The 20,388-nt window shown below is 39.3% G+C and overlaps 1 protein-coding gene across 3 annotated transcripts in view; it reads left to right on the top strand.

Moving 5' to 3' along the window:
• Positions 1-20,113, top strand: part of LOC149441553 (GRB2-related adapter protein 2-like) — a 611,356-nt gene extending 591,243 nt beyond the window's left edge. For all 3 annotated transcript variants that reach the window (XM_089657207.1, XM_089657205.1, XM_089657206.1), the window contains one exon: positions 19,652-20,113. In XM_089657207.1, coding sequence (XP_089513333.1) covers positions 19,652-19,849 — 198 coding nt within the window. In that variant the 3' untranslated portion in view covers positions 19,850-20,113. The remainder of the gene's footprint in view (positions 1-19,651) is intronic.
• Positions 20,114-20,388: the final 275 nt, after the last annotated feature.

Raw genomic sequence — 20,388 nt, 5'->3', positions numbered from 1 at the left:
TTACAAAGGGGGACAGAACATGTGACAGAACAATACCAATACAATGCAAAACATGAGGGGATCGAGGGCCCTGCTCTTTCAAGCTTACAATCTAGGAGATTTATCATAAAACTAGAATTTTTAATGTCAAACAACTTGTCTTTGAGCCACCACTCCTTTACAGTCGGTATAGTGATTACCATTTTTCAGATTTTTTTTAAACTTACATTACACACAGCTGTCTTAGGTGATAACTGAGACTTAACACCTGACCTGTGATAATTTAGGATACAAATTTTCTTAAAGTGGAACTAGAGGCAAAACTTTCATTTTAGATACTGTAGAGCAAGGAAGGGTTATAACCATTGTCAGATGTTTCACTGTCTGTGTCCCACTGCAGAGATTTCCTTTCACTTCCTGTCCCAAAGCCAAACAGAACGAGAGGAAATCTGTGCAATTTAAGGGAATTCCTTGGGGTTATAATCCCTCTGGACTCTATCCAAAAAATTAAATTCCTCTAATCTTCCCTCATAGCTGAACTCCTCCATGCCTCATATCAGTTTGGTTGTACGTTTTCCAGTTCCCCAATTATCCTTTTTGTGAACTGGTGCTGAAAACTGAACTGCATATTTCAGATGAGGTATTACTAATAAAAAATTATATATCTCTGTCTCTCTAGAGTCTATACTAAGGATTTTGCTTGCTTTGGAAACTGCAGCTTGACATTGCATGCTATTATTAAAGGGTTACTAAACCCACAACAGTAAAATCAGCCTGTATATGCAGTAAAGCATGCTTGTTATACTCACTGTGGAACCTAAGGGGTTAATCCTCTGCATTGTGTAAAAAGGCCATTTGATCCTTTCTTCTCTGTCCCACCCCTTTTTAAAGCAACCACCTCTTATTTTCTGATGAGACAGACTGAACCGGAGGCATTTGCACATGTTCAGTTTGATGTGTATTGCTAGAGAGTTTTTTCTTTTCTTGGGAGAGTGCATGGGATCAGCACAGGGCCAATCAGCACTGGTCAGACACAGGTCAGGGGTTCTGCATCCTCCTAGAGCAGAAATAAACTCATCCTACAAGCTTTAGCTAGTGCTGCGCTGGACACAGATAGGAGTCACAAGACTGCTCTAACTTTTGATGAGAAAAGGTATTTAGCAGTTTATTTATAAAATAATTGCACTTCCATGTTCTGTGTACTGTGGGAGACCAGATATAGTGAATGCAGGGTCTGGAGTTTAGTAACCGCAGCTTGGCATTGCATGCCATTATTAAGCTTCTGATCAACTAGAACACCCAGATCCTTCTCCACCATTGATTCCCCCAGTTGTACTCCCCCTAGTATGTATGATGCATGCATATTCTTAGCCCCCAAGTGCATAACCTTACATTTATCAACATTAAATCTCATTTGCCACATAGTTGCCCAATAAACAGTGCTTTGAGGTCAGCCTGTAAGGACATTATTCCAGTGCATAGCTTGGTGTCATCTGCAAATACTGAAATAGTACTTTTAATCCCAGACCCTATATCGTTTATTAATATATGAAAAAGTAAGGGTACCAACACTGAACCTTGGGGTACACCACTAATAACCTTAGACCATTCAGATTATGAATCATTAACCACTACTCCTTGAATACGATCTTTTAGCCAGTTTTCTATTCAGTTATAAACTGATTTTTCCAAGCCTGTAGACTTTACCTTACACATTAGCTGTGTGTGGGGAACTGTGTCAAACGCTTTTGCAAAATCCAAGTATACTACATCCACAGCCACTCCTTTGTCTAAGGTTTTTGCTTACCTCCTCATAAAAAGAAATCAGATTTGTTTGACAACATCTGTCTTTCATGAATCCATGCTGTTACTTAAAATATTTTTTTTGTAGCAGGAACTTCAACTCATCTATGTGGTCTTTTGTTAAACTCTCCAGAATCTTCTCGACTATAGAAGTTAAACGAATAGATCTATAGTTACTTGGTAAAGACTTTGATCCCTTTTTAAATATAGGCACCGCATTGGCCTTACACCAATCCAGTGGTACTATGCCAGTCATTAAAGAGTCCCTAAAAATTAGAAACAATGGCTTTGAAATGACAGAGCTCAATTCTTTTAGAACATGTAGGTATAAGCCATCTGGTCCAGGTGCTTTCTTCACCTTTATGCTGTCTACATATTTCTGGACCATATTAATTTTGAGCCATTGTGGATCATTTGGGGCTGTGTCAATATCATCCCCATTATGGACATGAGCTCCCCCATGCTCCTTTGTATACACAGAGCTGAAGAAGGTATTTCATAAATTTGTCTTCTCTTTGTCCCCAGTCACCCATTCTAGATTATTTTGAAAACGGTTTGCATGCTCAGACCTGACCTTTTTACTATTAATATATTTGAAGATTTTGGGGGGTTTGTTCTACTTTCTGTTGCAATGTGTCGTTCATTTTGAAGTTTTGCGTCCTTGATTTCCTTTTTACATATTCTGTTATATTCTTTGTAACATTTAAACGATAATAGTGTTCCTTCATTTTTATATTTTTTTTAAAAATTTCTTATTATTTATAGCTTTTTTTAACTTTGAACATGAGCCACATAGGTTTTATTTTTAGCCTTTTAAAACTTATTCCCCATGGGAATATATTTTGCAGTATGTGTTCACATACTATACAGTTTTGAAGAATTCTGATTTCTGTTCTGTGTCCATCACCAATATTCACCCTCATCCTTAGAAAATTTTCTCTCTTAAATTTAATGTGTTACTAAACCCAGGAAACTGCATTCTCTATATCTGGTCTCCCACAGTACACAGAGCATGGAAATGCAATTATTTTGGTAAATATAACCTGCTGAATACTTTTTTCTCATCAGTAGTTAGTCTTCCTGTGACTGCTATCAGTGTATAGCAGAGCACTGGTTAAAGCTTATAGGAGAAGTTTTCATTCTTCTCTCACTGTCCTATGAAACTGCAGGACCCTTGACCCTGTCCGGGCAGTGCTGATTGGCCCTGTGCTGATAACATGCACTCTGCCAAGAAAAAAATAACTCTTGCAATACAAACCAAACTAATCATGTGCAGCTTGCACCCAAGACTCTGTTCTATCAGGAGATGAGTCGGGGACAGTGGAAGAAGGGGAGGTTCAGAGAAAACAAGATTGAACATCCTTTTTACACAATGCAGAAGATTAACCCCTTAAGTTCCACAGTGAGTATAACAAGCATGCTTTACTGCATATACAGATTGATTTTATGGTAGTGTTTTTATCTTTCCACTATGTGTTTGTGGCTTACAGCTTACATTAAATGAATTATGGTTACTTCTACCTAGATGTTCTTTAATATGAACATTAGTAATAAGCTCTGCATAGTTTGAGATTGCCAGGTCCAGCAGAGCATCATTTCTAGTTAGGACCTCTATGGACTGTACCATAAAATTGTCGTAATAGGTGTATACATTTTTGCCTTTTACCTGTTCCAGCAGTGCCATTACTACAGTTAATATCAGAGTAGTTAAAATTGCACATTATTATCACTGTCCCAGCCCTTGCAGCCCTTTCCATCTGTGCAAGGAGCTGAGTCTCCACCTCCTCATTAATGGTCGGTGGCCTGTAACAAACTCCAATGATTAACTTTGAACTATGCACATCTATATGTGCTTCCACCCATAATGTTTCAGCGTCATCACACTCTCGATCAACTAGGTCCTCTTTCACACTCGCTTTGAGACTCTCACATAGAGATAGACACTGCCACCTTTACATTTTAAGCTGTCTCTCTGAAAGACAGCATAGCCAGGAATTTTAGTAGCTTAGTCATGTGCGAAATGAAGCAGACTTTTGGCATTTGTGAACAAACACTTTAATTTATTAGCACATTTTGCTCTTGTGTTTTTTAGTAGTACAAATAGTACTATAATAATTATTATTATACAGGATTTACTGTATGCAGCATCAAAAGTTTGCTCAGCACATTATATAAAGGAGACAATACAGCAACAATACAGTTCAATACACGAGGGTTAGGATGACCATGCTCCTGGGAGCTTACAATCTAATAATTTCCAGTGGTACTGATCGCTGGTGTAGTGCTTTCCAGGCTCTTTTGGAAAAAAATAATAAATGCACATTTTTTACCTGCAAAAAAATGTGCATTTATTATTTTTGTCCAAAAGGTGAACGTATCCTTTAATGTGCTAGTATGCACAGCATACTAGCACATTATTAAGTGTTCTTGCAAGAACACTTATTGTTATCTCACATATATATTCTTATTAAGTGTTCTTGCAAGAACACTTATTGTTATCTCACATATATATTCTTATTCTTATTAAGTGTTCTTGCAAGAACACTTATTGTTATCTCACAAATATATTCAATTCTTATTATAGCCAAATTTGCCACGCTAACTCCTCCCACAGTTTTTACACTACAAAGACAAGTAATATATCAAAACGTGCGGATTGTTCCTGATCGGATTGCTATGGTGAAATTTTCCCATAGGAATGAATGGAGCAACTAGAGTGGCAGCAGAGAAAAGCTAGAGTGTGGAAGGAAAAATCAGAACATGATTTCTAAACTGCCATCACTCTGTCATTTTCAAGCCCACCTACACATATCTTATATCAAAACGTTCAGCTAACCCTGTTGTCACTAAAAATGTTCACGGCTAAGCCATACTCCTGATAGTTTTCACAATATGACCATTTGTTTGCAACTCACCCCTCCCATTGACTTTCATTGAAACTTCACTCACAGCCACCTGAAATTTGAAGGGACATTTTTAAACTGCGACTGTGCCTTCATTTTTAATATTTCAGAGACATACTATACATCAAAATGTAGCTCTGGTTCTTGTTATTCTCACAATATGTAGCATTTATACTTTTAAAACTACAAGTGTTTGAAGATGGCAATCGCCAGTTAAGTTGGCAAGTTGGAGCAGTGTGTTTACGAAAGCCCTTCTCACCTTCCTGTGACTGACTGAGTTGCTATAGCAACCAAACATGACTCAGGAGGCAGCTGAGTCACCAAGTTGAAATGCATTTGTCACTCTCTCAGGCTTGCCATGTGCACTGCTTACATTTCATCAATCACTTGGTTAGGGTTGGATGCAAGAACACTTCACACAATTTCCCCAGAAATTGTACATTTTCTAGTCTCACATATATATTCTTATTATAGCCAAATTTACCACCCTAACTCCTCCCACAGTTTTTACACTACATAGACAAGTAATACACCAAAACGTGTGGATTGTTCCCGATTGGTGTGCTAATACTTGGTGGAACATTTCACCGAATGCTTCACGAAATATCGCCATTTTTGTGGTGAAATTTGTCCCATAGGAATGAATGGCGCAATGTTCAAAACTAGAGTGGGAGCTGACAAAAGCTAGAGTGTGAGCTGAAAAATCAGGACATGATTTGTAAACTGCCATTACTCCCTCATTTTCAAGCCCACCTACGCAAATCTTATATCAAAACGTTCAGCTATCCCTGCTGCCACTAAAACTGTCCAACTAAGCCATAGTTCTGATAGTTTTCAAAATATGACCATTTGTTTGCAACTCACGCCGCCCATTGACATTCATTGAAACTCCACTCTAGACACCTGAAATTTGAAGGGCAATTTCTAAACTGCGACTGTGCCTTCATTTTTAATATTTCAGAGACATACATCAAAATGTAGGTCTGGGTCTTGTGATTCTCACAATATAAAGCTCTTCGCTGTAGGATTTATAGTTTTAAAACTACAACCGTTTGAAGATGGCAACCACCAGTGAAGTGAGCAAGTTGGAGCAGTTTATTTTTAACAGCTTTCTCTGCTCTTGCTGTAGAGTGAGTTGCCATAGGAACCCAGGTATGTGAGCAGCCAGTAGAGAGACAAAAGCTACTCCACCCACTCCAGTTGTAGACTACTGGTGGAGGCAAGAACACTTCACACAATTTCCCCAGAAATTGTAGATTTTCTAGTTAAGTGTTCTTGCAAGAACACTTATTGTTATCTCACATATATATTCTTATTTTTATTATTATAGCCATATTTACCACCCTAACTCCTCCCACAGTTTTTACACTACATAGACAAGTGATATACCGAAACGTGCGGATTGTTCCCGATTGGTGTGCTATTACTTTGTGGAACGTTTCGCCGAATGGTTCACGAAATATTGCCGTTTTTGTGGTGAAATGTGTCCCATAGGAATGAATGGTGCAACTAGAGTGGGAGCTGACAAAGCTAGAGTGTGGAAGGAAAAATCAGGACATGATTTGTAATCTGCATTTACTCCCTCATTTTCAAGCCCACCTACACAAATCTTATATCAAAACGTTCAGCTAACCCTGCTGCCACTACAAATGTTCACGGCTAAGCCATAGTCCTGATAGTTTTCACAATATGACCATTTGTTTGCAACTCACGCCGCCCATTGACTTTCATTGAAACTTCACTCACAGCCACCTGAAATTTTAAGGGACATTTTTAAACTGCGACTGTGCCTTCATTTTTAATATTTCAGAGACATACTATACATCACAATGTAGGTCTGGTTCTTGTGATTCTCACAATATAAAGCTCTTTGCAGTAGCATTTATATTTTTAAAACTACAAATGTTTGAAGATGGCAATCCCCAGTGAAGTTGGCAAGTTGGAGCAGTGTGTTTAGAAAAGCCCATCAGCTTCCTGTGACTGACTGAGTGAGTTGCCATAGCAACCAAAGATGACTCACCAGGCAGCTGAGTCACCAAGGCTGGACTGTGAGCTGCAAAATAAAAGTTGAAATGCATTTCTCACTCTATCAGGCTTGCCATGTGCACTGCCGAATGGTTCATGAAATATCGCCGTTTTTGTGGTGAAATTTGTCCCATAGGAATGAATGGCGCAACTAGAGTGGGAGCTGACAAAGCTAGAGTGTGGAAGGAAAAATCAGGACATGATTTCTAAACTGCCATCACTCCCTCATTTTCAAGCCCACCTACACATATCTTATATCAAAACGTTCAGCTATCCCTGCTGCCACTAAAAAAGTTCCCGGCTAAGCCATAGTCCTAATAGTTTTCACAATATGACCATTTGTTTGCAACTCACGCCACCCATTGACTTTCATTGAATCTTCACTCTAGACACCTGAAATTTCAAGGGCCATTTTTAAACTGCGACTGTGCATTCATTTTTAATATTTCAGAGACATACTATACATCAAAATGTAGCTCTGGTTCTCACAATATGTAGCATTTATACTTTTAAAACTACAAGTGTTTGAAGATGGCAATCGCCAGTGAAGTTGGCAAGTTGGAGCAGTGTGTTTAGAAAAGCCCCTCTCAGCTTCCTGTGACTGAGTGAGTGAGTTGCTATAGCAACCAAAGATGACTCACCAGGCAGCTGAGTGACCAAGGCTAGACTGAGAGCTGCAAAATAAAAGTTGAAATGCATTTCTCACTCTATCAGGCTTGCCATGTGCACTGCTTACATTTCATCAGTCATTTGGTTAGCGTTGGATGCAAGAACACTTCACACAATTTCCCCAGAAATTGTACCTTTTCTAGTCTCACATATATATTCTTATTATAGCCAAATTTACCACCCTAACTCCTCCCACAGTTTTTACACTACATGGACAAGTAATATACTGAAACGTGCGGATTGTTCCCGATTGGTGTGCTATTACTTTGTGGAACGTTTTGCCGAATGGTTCATGAAATATCGCCGTTTTTGTGGTGAAATTGGTCCAATGGGAATGAATGGCGCAATGTTCAAAACTAGAGTGGGAGCTGACAAAAGCTAGATGAGAAATCAGGACATGATTTCTAAACTGCCATCACTCCCTCATTTTCAAGCCCACCTACACAAATCTTATATCAAAATGTTCAGCTATCCCTGCTGCCACTAAAAATGTCCACGGCTAAGCCATAGTCCTGATAGTTTTCATAATATGATCATTTATTTGCAACTCACGCCACCCATTGACATTCATTGAAACTCCACTCTAGCCACCTCAAATTTAAAGGGCAATTTCTAAACTGCGACTGTGCCTTCATTTTTAATATTTCAGAGACATACTATGCATCAAAATGTAGGCCTGGGTCTTGTGATTCTCACAATATAAAGCTCTTCACTGTAGGATATAGTTGTAAAACTACAAGTGTTTGAAGATGGCAACCGCCAGTGAAGTGAGCAACTTGGAGCAGTTTGTTTTTAACCTCTCCTCTGCCCTTGCTGTAGAGTGAGTTGCCATAGGAACCCAGGTGTTTGAGCAGGCAGCAGAGTGACAAAAGCTACTCCGCCCACTCCATTTGCACACTACTGGTGCAGGCAAGAACACTTCACACAATTTCCCCAGAAATTGTAGATTTTCTAGTTATTATTATTATCATTATAATACAGGATTCAAATAACGTCAAGAGTTTGTGCAGCGTTTTACAAAATGAAGGTAGACATTACAGTTACAACACAATTTGGTACAAGAGGAAACAGAGGGCCCTGCTCGTCAGAGCTTACAATCTTTAAAACAAAGCCCTCCAGCGGCATGCTGTCACTGCTGACAGGGCTTCCATCTTCATTTAGTCTCACTTCCAGGTTCTTGGACTCTGGAAGTTTGAATGGCCAGGCCACGATGATGTCACTCCTGCACATGCACACCGGAATCATGGCTGTGGTACAATGCTATGAATTAATGGCATACTCGATGTGCTGTCAGTTCAGAATGCAGTGCTCATGCATCGGTGATGTCACTGGCTGCTTCCAATGTGAATATCTCCTAATACAGTGAATGCCTGCATGTTTAAGATACATTCACTGTACCTACGGGTAAGCCTTACTATAAGCTTACCTTTTCATTGGGGTGCAACCTATATGCTAGAGATGGTTTGCACGTAAATGGAAGGGGGCATGCTGTGCTAGGGGAGAGGTTTATGGGAAGGCTGGAGGAGTATTTAACCACCTCCCACCCGCCATATAGTCCAATGATGGGCGCATGGTGGTTCTCTCGTTCTGGGAGGATGTCATATGACGTCCTCCCATTCTCAAAAACCCACAATTATAGTGAAAAGATCAAAACCCAAAGAGATTACCCAAAAAATAAAAAATATCAAATATATATAAAAGAACAAAAATAAATAAAGTCCCAATATGCAAAGTGTCCAAATAATGTGTCCAAACAAAGATCAATTTCTTGATAGGAAGACACTTCCTACTCCACTGAAGAAGATGCAAATCAATCACAGGTGCTCTTCAAATACCTCAAAAAACAAAATCTCAACATAGTATATTACCTTTTAAATCCCAGAACTAACGTGCCACACGTGTATCATGCAAAAAAAACACTCCAGTGTCACAGCACTCATGTGAGAGAGAAAAAAAAAAATTAAATTTTAAATATCACTGCAAACTATATATAAAGTGCATAATTACCCTAAAACAAACAAATTCCAGTTTGTAATCAACCACATATGTACAGAGTGTCCTTAGATTGGTATCCTCTTGTTCCTCAGGACCTCACAAACAGACCAGGAATCAGTATGTGAATTATAATCATATATAAAATTTATTGTAGCCACTTACATATAAAAACGATAAGATCAGCAAGACAGCATCCAACTCCTCATGCCCAGTATGCGATCCTCTTTCCGTGTGTAGAGGGTCTCCCGATCACCAGGTAATTCCCCCTTGCTACTCCTATCCAGCACTATCACTTTGTAGCTCTGGGGGACACCTGAAGTGCACCATTACTCTCCAGACCTCCAGCACACAGGGATTCCAGAATCCAAAATGGCTGCCGCAGCACTTCCGGGAACGTCACGTGCGCTGGACGCGTTTCGTCTCTTCTGGACTTTGTCAACAAGGATACGGACATAAGGTTCCAGTTCTTTAAGTACCCACTCCTAACCTGGTGGAAATACCTCAGCAGCCATCTTACAAAGTGGAAAATTGAGATGAATGACTACCACAGCTGATATACCATGCTAGATAGTCATCCCCACCCCATAGCTCTCATCCCTAAGTTAACCTCAAGCCATACTTCAGTCCCAAGGATAATTAAACCACCTGCAGCCATTTTGGAAACTGAAAGAACAATTTTAAATAACCATAAGGTCGGGGGTAACACCACCCCTTCACCATTGATTACAAAAATCTACAAATAATAAAATCATTCACAAAAATTATAAAATATTAAAGAATATAAGAAGTACATGCTAAAAAATCTAAATTAAAATAAAAATAAAATAAAATGAAAATTAAAAAAAAAAAAAAAAAAAAAGAAAAAAATTATTAAAAAAAAAAAAAATTAAATTAAAATTACAAATCAGAAATAAAACAATTTAAATCCAAATCAATATTAAGACCCCTAGGTTTCAAGGTATTAAGTTTAAAGATCCAAAAAGTTTCATTACGGGATATTTCCTGTACTTTATTACATCCCCTCCAATGAGTATCAAGAATATCAATACCACAAAAACTCAGAACACTAGGATCCGAATTGTGAAAATCACGGAAATGCTTTGAAACACTATGTTCCTTCCTTCCTTTTTTTATGTTCCCCACATGTTCTTTAAGTCGAATTTTAAGATCTCTTTTCGTTCTACCCACGTATTGGATTTTACAGGGACATTCCAACAAGTAGGTGACATACTTCATATTGCATGTTATAAACTTCTTGATCATAAACTCCTCCCCCGTAACTGTAGATTTAAACGTGGAGATCTTTTTCACTTTAATACCAGTCGTTTTACATATCCTACACTTCCTACATGGGAAGAAACCTGTTAATCTAAACATCCGTGATTTTCTAGGGGGGGAGATAATCCCTTTTACTAATAGGCCCCTCAAGTTATCACTTTTCCTATATATAAACGAAGGTTTCTCAGGTAGCGTCTTGGCTAGAATATCATCTTTGTGTAACATCGGCCAATATTTTCCAATGACATTCTCCACTTCCCTATACTGGCAACTAAATTTGGAGATAAAAGCATATTCCATTGAACTTTTCCCCTCCCTCCTTTTTTTCTTAATATTTCTCTTCTCCTTCCCATCTCCTAAATACTTTCTACTTACTGCATATCTCATCTTCTCTAGAGAATCCTGATCATACCCTTTAGCAACAAAATGTTCCTTAATATATTCTGACTGTACAATATAGTCTTCCAATCTTGTGCAGTTTCTCATAATACGAATAAATTGGCCCTTAGGAATCCCTTGAATCCACAAAGGATGGTGACAACTACTAGTCGATATAAATCCATTCTTGTCGGTATCCTTAAAGAACGTTTTGAAGCACAATCTATTCTCATACTTGAAAACATGTAAATCCAAAAAATTGGCCCATTCCGTACTACTACTAGTGGTGAAACTCAATCCCAATTTGTTATTATAAATATTTTCCAAAAAGATCTCAAAGTCAGATTTATCTCCTTCCCACACTATCAAGATGTCATCAATATAGCGCCTCCAGACTTTGAGACCCATCCAATTTTTGCCAAAAATCTCAGACTCCTCCCACTTGGCCAAAAAACGGAACCTTATGTCCGTATCCTTGTTGACAAAGTCCAGAAGAGACGAAACGCGTCCAGGGCACGTGACGTTCCCGGAAGTGCTGCGGCAGCCATTTTGGATTCTGGAATCCCTGTGTGCTGGAGGTCTGGAGAGTAACGGTGCACTTCAGGTGTCCCCCAGAGCTACAAAGTGATAGTGCTGGATAGGAGTAGCAAGGGGGAATTACCTGGTGATCGGGAGACCCTCTACACACGGAAAGGGGATCGCATACTGGGCATGAGGAGTTGGATGCTGTCTTGCTGATCTTATCGTTTTTATATGTAAGTGGCTACAATAAATTTTATATATGATTATAATTCACATACTGATTCCTGGTCTGTTTGTGAGGTCCTGAGGAACAAGAGGATACCAATCTAAGGACACTCTGTACATATGTGGTTGATTACGAACTGGAATTTGTTTGTTTTAGGGTAATTATGCACTTTATATATAGTTTGCAGTGATATTTAAAATGTAATTTTTTTTTTTTTTTCTCTCACATGAGTGCTGTGACACTGGAGTGTTTTTTTTGCATGATACACGTGTGGCACGTTAGTTCTGGGATTTAAAAGGTAATATACTATGTTGAGATTTTGTTTTTTGAGGTATTTGAAGAGCACCTGTGATTGATTTGCATCTTCTTCAGTGGAGTAGGAAGCGTCTTCCTATCAAAAAATTGATCTTTGTTTGGACACATTATTTGGACACTTTGCATATTGGGACTTTATTTATTTTTGTTCTTTTATATATATTTGATATTTTTTATTTTTTGGGTAATCTCTTTGGGTTTTGATCTTTTCACTATAATTGTGGGTTTTTGGGTTTAAGTCAATGAATATATATTTTATTAGTACTTCAGGGGAAGGATATTGATATGACTTTAAGGGATTCTTGAGGATTTTATATATATATGTGTGCTGATTTATATTTATTCTGTCCTCCCATTCTCACCGCGCATGCGCGACTCAGGGAGTGCGCTGCGTGGCGATCGGCGGTGCACTGTGTCTCTCGGACACAGCGGATCACCGATCTACGGAAACAGCCGAAGATGTTGGCTCGGTCATGTGATCAGCTGTGTCCAATCACAGCTGATCGCATGTAAACAGGGAAATGCCGGTTATCGGCATTTCTCTCCTCTCGAGCTGTCACACTGACAGCTCAAGAGGAGAGCCTGGTAATTGGCATTTCCGCGGAGGGGACATGCACACTGATCATCAGGGCCCCAGAAGTGCCACCTGTCAGTGTCCATCAGTGCCAGCTGTCAGTGCTGAACAGTGCCCCGTGCCAGTGCCCATCAGTGCCACATCAATGCCACATATCAGTGCCTACCAGTGCACATCAATGCCACATATCAGTGCCCATCTGAGCTGCCTTTCAGTGTCACCCATCAGTGCCAGTCAGTGCCACCTATCACTGCCAATCAGTGCCACCTATCAGTGTGCATCAGTGTCACCTATCAGTGTGCATCAGTGCCACCTATTAGTGCCAGTCAGTGTCGCCTAGCAGTGCCAGTCAGTGGCACCTATCAGTGCCATATATCAGTGCTGCCTTTCAGTGCCCATCAGTGCCACCTACCAGTGCCTCCTCATCAGTGCCCATCAGTGCCACCTATCAGTGTCCATCAGTGCAGCCTATCAGTGCCCATCACTGCAGCCTCATTAGCGCACATTAGTGAAGAAAAATCACCTATTTACAAAATTTTATAACAAAAACTAAGAAAAACTTTTTTTTCAAAATTTTCAGTGGTTTTTGGTTTGTTTAAGAAAAAATAAAAAAACCCAGAGGTGATTACCACCAAAATAAAGCTCTGTTTGTCACAAAAAAATTATTAAAAATTCATATGGGTACAGTGTTGCATGACCGCACAATTGTTATTCAAAGTGTGACAGCGCTGAAAGCTGGAAATTGGCCTGGGCAGGAAGGGGGCATAAGTGCCCTGTAGGCAAGCGGTTAAACTAGGATCGATGAGGGAGGGATAATTAGATTATAACGGGGTTGACAGATCAGACAGGGGTCAGTCCTTATTGGTGGGTGGAATAGGGAAAGATGGGGGGAAGGCTATGACAGATGATAGGAAGGTTCCCATGTTACAAACAACCAGTGGAATTGGTACCATTTGTAGGAAAGTAAAAAATATGCAAAATATGTGTGAACAAGGTGTCAACGAATTAAAGTGTTTGTTCACCAATGCCAGAAGTCTGCCAAGCAAAATAGGTGAGTTGCAAGCTTTGGTGCATGAAGAGAACTATGATTTAATTGGTATTGCTGAATCTTGGCTTCATTCTTCACATGACTGGGTCATTAATATTCCTGGCTATGTTTTCTTTCGGAGAGACAGGGTAAATAGGAAACGTGATGGTGTCTGTCTCTATGTGAGAAGTGATCTCAGAGTGAGTGTGAAAGAGGACCTAGTTGATGGAGAGTGTGATGAGGCTGAAGTATTATGGGTGGAACTGCACATGGGGGTGCATACTACAAAGGTAATCATTGGAGTTTGTTATAGGCCTCCCAGTGTTAATGAGGAGGTGGAGACTCAGCTCCATGCACAGATCAAAAGGGCTGTAAGGTCTGGGGCAATGATAATAATGGGGGATTTTAACTACCCAGAAATTGGGGAATTGTACTGCAGGAACAGTTAAAGGGCAAACATTTTTAGACCTACTACAGGACAGTTTTATGGTACCGTTCATAGAAGCCCCTACAAGGAATGATGCTCTGCTTGACCTGGTAATCTCAAACCATGCAGAGCTTATTACGAATGATCATATAAAAGAATATCTGGGTAGCAGTGACCATAACATGATTTCATTTATTGTTAGTTGTAAACAGTAAGCACATATGGGAAAAATAAAACCGCTCAAATTTAAGAGAGCTAATTTTCCAAGGCTGAGAGCTGCTCTCCAAGACTTAGACTGGGAGGGAAAATTGGCATCGATGAACACAACACAGAAATGGGAGTTCTTCAAAAAGACTGTATGTGAACACACAGCAAAATATATTCCCATGGGCAAATAGTTTAAAAGGCTAAAAATCAAACCTATGTGGCTTACGGCCAAAGTTAAAAAATCTATAGATAATAAGAAAAGAGCTTTTATTACATATAAAAATGAAAGAATGCTATCATCGTTTAAACATTACAGAGAATATAACAGAATATGCAAAAAGGAAATAAATTGAAAATGAACGACAGATTGCAAAAGATAGCAGGACCAACCCCAAAAAATTCTTCAAATATATTAATAGTAAAAAGGTCCAGTCCGAGTATGTAGGCCCTTTACAAAATAATCTAGAGTGGGTGACTGGGGACAAAGAGAAGGCAAACTTATAAAATACCTTTTTTTAGCTCTGTGTATACATAGGAGCATGGGGGAGCGCTTGTCCATAATGGGCATGGTATTTTCACAGCTCCAGATGATCCACATTGGCTCACAATTGATATGATCCAAAAATATTTAGACAGTATAAAGGTGAATAAAGCACATGGACTGGATGGCATACACCCACGGGTCCTTAAAAAATTGAGCTCTGTCATTTCACAGCCATTGTTTCTAATTTTTAGGGACTCTTTAATGACAGTCATAGTACCTTGCTGGAAAAAAAATTTTAAGCAACAGACAGCATGGATTCCTGAAAGACAGAAGTTGTAAAAAGCAAATCTGATTTCTTTTTATGAGGGGGTGAGCAAAACCTTGGACAGAGGGGTGACGGTGGACGTGGTATACTTGGATTTTGCAAAAGCATTTGACACAGTTCCCCACACACGGCTAATGTGTAAGGTAAAATCTATGGGCTTGGAAAAATCTGTATGTAAATGGATAGAAAACTGGCTAAAAGATCGTATTCAGAGAGTAGTAGTTAATGATTCATACTCTGAATGGTCTAGGGTTGTCAGTAGTGTACCCTTAGGTTCAGTGAGGGGACCCTTATTTTTTTAATATATTCATAAATGATATAGGGTCTAGGGTTAAAAATCCTATTTCAGTCTTTGCAGATGACAATAAGCTGTGCAGTGGAATAACATTCTTACAGGATGTCTCCAACTTACAAGCCAACCTCAATGCACTGTTTAATTGGGCAACTATGTGGCAAATGAGGTTTAATGTTGATAAATGTAAGATTATGCACTTGGGGGCAAAGAATATGCATGCATCAAACATACTAGGGGGAGTACAACTGGGGGAATCAATGGTGGAGAAGAAACTGGGAGTTCTGGTAGATCACAAGCTTAATAATGGCATGCAATGCCAAGCTGCGGTTTCTAAAAAATCCTCTCTTGTATTAAAAGAGATATAGACTCCAGAGAGAGATATCATATTAACATGTATAAATCATTAGTAAGACCTCATCTGGAATATGCAGTTCAGTTTTGGGCACCAATTCACAAAAAGAACATTGAGGAACTGGAGAAAGTACAGGGATGGGCAACCAAACTGATAAGAGGCATGAAGGAGCTCAGTTATGAGGAAAGATTAGAGGAACTGAATTTGTTCTCTCTTGAGAAGAGGCGATTAAGGGGGGTATGATCGACATGTATAAATACATCAGTGGTTCATATAGTGAACTTGGTGTAGAGCTATTCACCCTGAGGTCATCACAGAGGACAAGGGGGCACTCTTTACATCTGGAGGAAAAGAAATGTAATATCCAAACACAGAAAGGTTTCTTTACAGTGAGAGCTGTGAAAATGTGGAATAGACTCCCTCAAGAGTTGGTTCTGGCCAGCTCAGTGGATTGCTTTAAAAAAGGCCTGGATTCTTTCCTAGATAACTGGATACTAACATTTATAGGTAAAGTAGAATCAGGGAATATCTGATTACCTCTCAGGGGATCAGGAAATATTTTTTTTCCCTGTAGGAGCAAATTGGATCATGCTTTGGAGGTTTTTTTTGTGCCCTCCTCTGGATCAACTGTGGGTATAGGATTATAACTATTTTTTTTTTAATGGTTGAACTGGATGGACTTTTGTCTTTTTTCAGCCAGACTAACTATGTAACTATAAGCTTACCTGTGGGTACAAGTTAAAAAGCTTGTGAGATCTTGTGCGGATGCCTTCTTCGTGTTGCCCCCTAAAACTAAAGCCAAGGGGTTAAAGGGATCACTAGACCTCCCTGGGATAACCAGTACATGGTAGGTGAGACCCAGATGCAGAATCCACTAAACTGCTACGAGTGTAATGGGTCAAAAAGGTGTCCCTTGACAGGGTGACCAGGAGTAAAGTTAAGTTCATTCTTCTCGATTTCAATAACAGTACAGAGTTCAGATCCCTTTAAATTAGATTAAAGATGATCTCTGAGATACCTTCAGAGGACATTACAAAGCTTCCCAATAGTCCCCAAAATCTAATGCTGATCTAATTTATTTTTATCCAATATACTTTGTGGCTAAAGTCATAAAAACACTGTGCCTGTAATGTCATAGGTAGCTGCATTTAATTTACAGATCCCTGGGCAGGCACAAGGTGAGGATGGACATCCTTTCCCCCAATCTGTATTTGGCCAACAGAAAATTACACATCCCTGCATACACTTGGATGTTAATTTCTGCTTAGGTGTTACTTTGGTGGGCATGTGGGCAATGTCATGGTGCGCCAGATGACAAGGGGGCAGAGATGGGATGTTATATGAAAAACATAGGCAGGAAGATGCCTATCACTTTGCTAAAAAGAGAGCCGCTAGTATAGACCAATCCCTGGACAGGATTCTACAGCATGTAAAGGAGGACTTTAGAAGATTAAAAGTGAATGCTTCTGATGGGAGGTAAATGCGCCTAATGTTATTACAGATGTATGTCCCTGAATGCAGACTATCTGCATCCACAGTCGTACATCTGTACCTGTAAGCATGTATAGTATATGCTCAGATCTGCACACAGCATGTATACAACCCCATCCAGCTGTAATGGTAGAATTTAGGTAAGTGGTCAAGGACAGTAGACAGTAGAACCACAGCTTAACCACCTGTTTGTACCAATCCTTGACAGCCCTTGTGAAAGAGCCCAAAGAGGTACACAGAACACATCATGCTCAGCTAAAGGCTAAGTTTAGTTTGTGAAAAGTAATTAGAAATTGTAGAAATGGATTGTATTAATGCACTTGACATAATTAAAAAAATGAACAGAAATAAGTCCTAAAAAAAAAACAAAAAGTAAAACTCATAATATGCTATCACAGAAAGGTTACCCAGTACAAACATACTGTACACATTAGTAACATTAATGTGCTCTCTATACACTTCACAAATGAATGAGGAAATAGAGGAGATATACAGAGTTCTTAATGCTAAATTGGAATCTAAATCTTTAATCTTAACATGATGCACTACACACTAAACAAACTTTCTAACCCCTGGAGTTTCTTCTACTTGCAATCTAGTTATAGCACTGCTGGGAGGTCTAGTGATTTGCATGTTACAGATACAACAGAGAGTGAGAGGAAATCTTATCTAAGTGAAGGGAATTCTAATTTTTAATTGGAAGATTTACCTTCAGCTCAGGTGACAAATGTTGCATTTCCCATCACTTCCTGCCTTAGTGACAGTGGTTACGAGGAAAATTAGAGATGGTGAATCAACCCAGCAGTGACACAGACCACAATAAAAATTGACAGGGGTTCTAATCCTTCCCCACAATATCCAAAACTAAACATACAAGTGAAGGGTTAAACCAGGGGTCTCCAAACTTTCTAAACAAAGGGCCAGTTTACTGTCCTTCAAGCTTTAGGGAGACCAGACTGTGGCCAGTGAGAGAAGAAAATGTCCTGGTGTCAGTGGGAGTAAACAATGCCCCATCTTTGGTATTAGGGGAAGTAATAGTGATGGGTCATTGGTATCAATAGTAGGAATAGTACCCCATCATTGGTGTCAGTGGGAGAAATAATGCCCCGTCATTGGTATTAGTGGGAGAAATAGTGCCCCATCATTGGTATCAATGGGAAGAAAAGTGCCCCATCATTGGTATCAATGGGAGGAAAAGTGACCCATCGTTAGTATCAATCAGAGAAATAGTGCCCCATTATTGGTATCAATGGGAGAGGTAGTGCCCCATCATTAGTATCAATGGGAGAAGTAGTGCCCCACAGTTATTATCAATGGGAGAAATAGTGCCCCACCATTAGTATCAGTGGGAGGAATAGTGCCCTATCATTAGTTTCAATGAAAGAAATAGTGCTCCATCATTAGTATCCATGAAAGGAATAGTGCCCCGTTGCTGTTTCAATAGGAGGAATAGTGCTCCATCATTTGTGTTAATAGGAGAATAGTGCCCCATTTTCGATGTCAGTGGGAGAAACTTTGCCACACTGTTGCTTGCAATGGGAAGAACAGTGCCTTGAGGGCTGCATAAAAGCAAGAAAGGGGCTGCAGTTTGGAGGCCACTGGGTTAACCTATAACTTTGTCACTCCAGGACAAGGTGATAAAGGCCTATCATAACTAAAGTAAAGCACTGGCATGCCTTAAGCTGGTCCTAGATGAGTCGTTCGTTTTTTGCATAGTGTGCCAGCTGCGACACTCGATTTTTGTGACACAAGCAAAATTTTGGATTTTGTTTAGAAACAAATGATGGCACAATCTTATGCATCATTTTCCTTTTTCGATCGTTATGGTTTTCAACTCACCTGCCTTAAAGTGGTTCTAAAGCCTAATGTTTTTTTGTTACCCTAATGCTTTCCCTGCATTAAGGTTAAAAAATCTCAGTACTTGTGCATCCCCCCCACCAAACACTTACCCGACTCTTCCACCAATCCATCACTGTCCCGCCTGCAGCACCACTGCTCCCTCTTACTAGTCTCAAAGGAGGCTGTGAGCGTAGCCAGAGCCGAAGTTTAATGTCTTTAACTGCTTAAAAATTGTTAGAGTTCAGCTTTAATTCATCAGTTGAATCCATCTAAATGGGTGGAGACACCCTAAGACAGGAGGTGTGTTACTGGCTGGATTAACAGGTGAAAATAAATAAAACAAAACCTACATAAGAATTCGAATGCAGCCACCTCGCCATTGGCAAGGTGCACTATATAAAGTATGTGTTTTGAGGGTTTTTTTTTTACCACTTTAAATACTTTTTTACATGTTCCAATAGTTTATACAATTCTTTGTTTTACTGTGTACAAAGCAAGATTAACTTTCTCATTCATTGTGTTCTCTCCATCTCCCAGGTTTCTTCCCAAGCAAAACGTAGTCAGCTGGTGAAAGCTCTCTATGACTTCAAGGCAATGGAGCCAGATGAACTTAGCTTCTATACCAATGATGTCATTGAAGTGCTGGACAACTCTAATACTTACTGGTGGATGGGAAAGTTAGGGGAGAAAGTTGGGCTTTTCCCATCAAATTATGTAGCTAACATCAACCGATGACAGCAAGTGTACACCTAGGGACTAAAATATTCCTCCCAGCATGGACTGTTTATATCCTGAGCATTTTCCTCACATTAACAACAGATATACAAAGCAATTATACAATTGATACTATTCGACAGCTGATGGTTTCCAGACAAGAGTACCAGTTATTGGGTGTTATTTATTGGGGTGGGAGGGACCTATCACTATCACCTGATGCTTCTTGTTATGTTATAATATTTTACTGATCTAATGTAACTAATAAAGCAGAACAATACTGGATATTATGTTTTTAATATGGTCATGAGTCTGCATCCTACTTCAGAGTGTTTAAACACACAAACATTTCTAAATATTAAATATCTCTTTTTGCTGCCAGCCCCTTTTTTTACACACATATGCTAAAATGTGCTTTTTTTACATGAAAATGTAATTAAAATCCCTAAACTATACATCCCCTGAGATAGAAGATGGAAACAAATTCTGCAAAAAAGGAAGATATTCCCCTGGAATCAGTGTGAAAAAAAAATCATGGACATCAGGAGCCAGATATACTA

Source organism: Staurois parvus, unplaced genomic scaffold (assembly GCF_062004578.1).
Source record: "Staurois parvus isolate SC_StPar_1 unplaced genomic scaffold, SC_StPar_1.0 ptg000977l, whole genome shotgun sequence".
NCBI lineage: Eukaryota > Metazoa > Chordata > Amphibia > Anura > Ranidae > Staurois > Staurois parvus.
The sequence above is the reverse complement of the archived record's forward strand: the minus strand, read 5'-3'. Positions and strand labels throughout refer to the sequence as shown.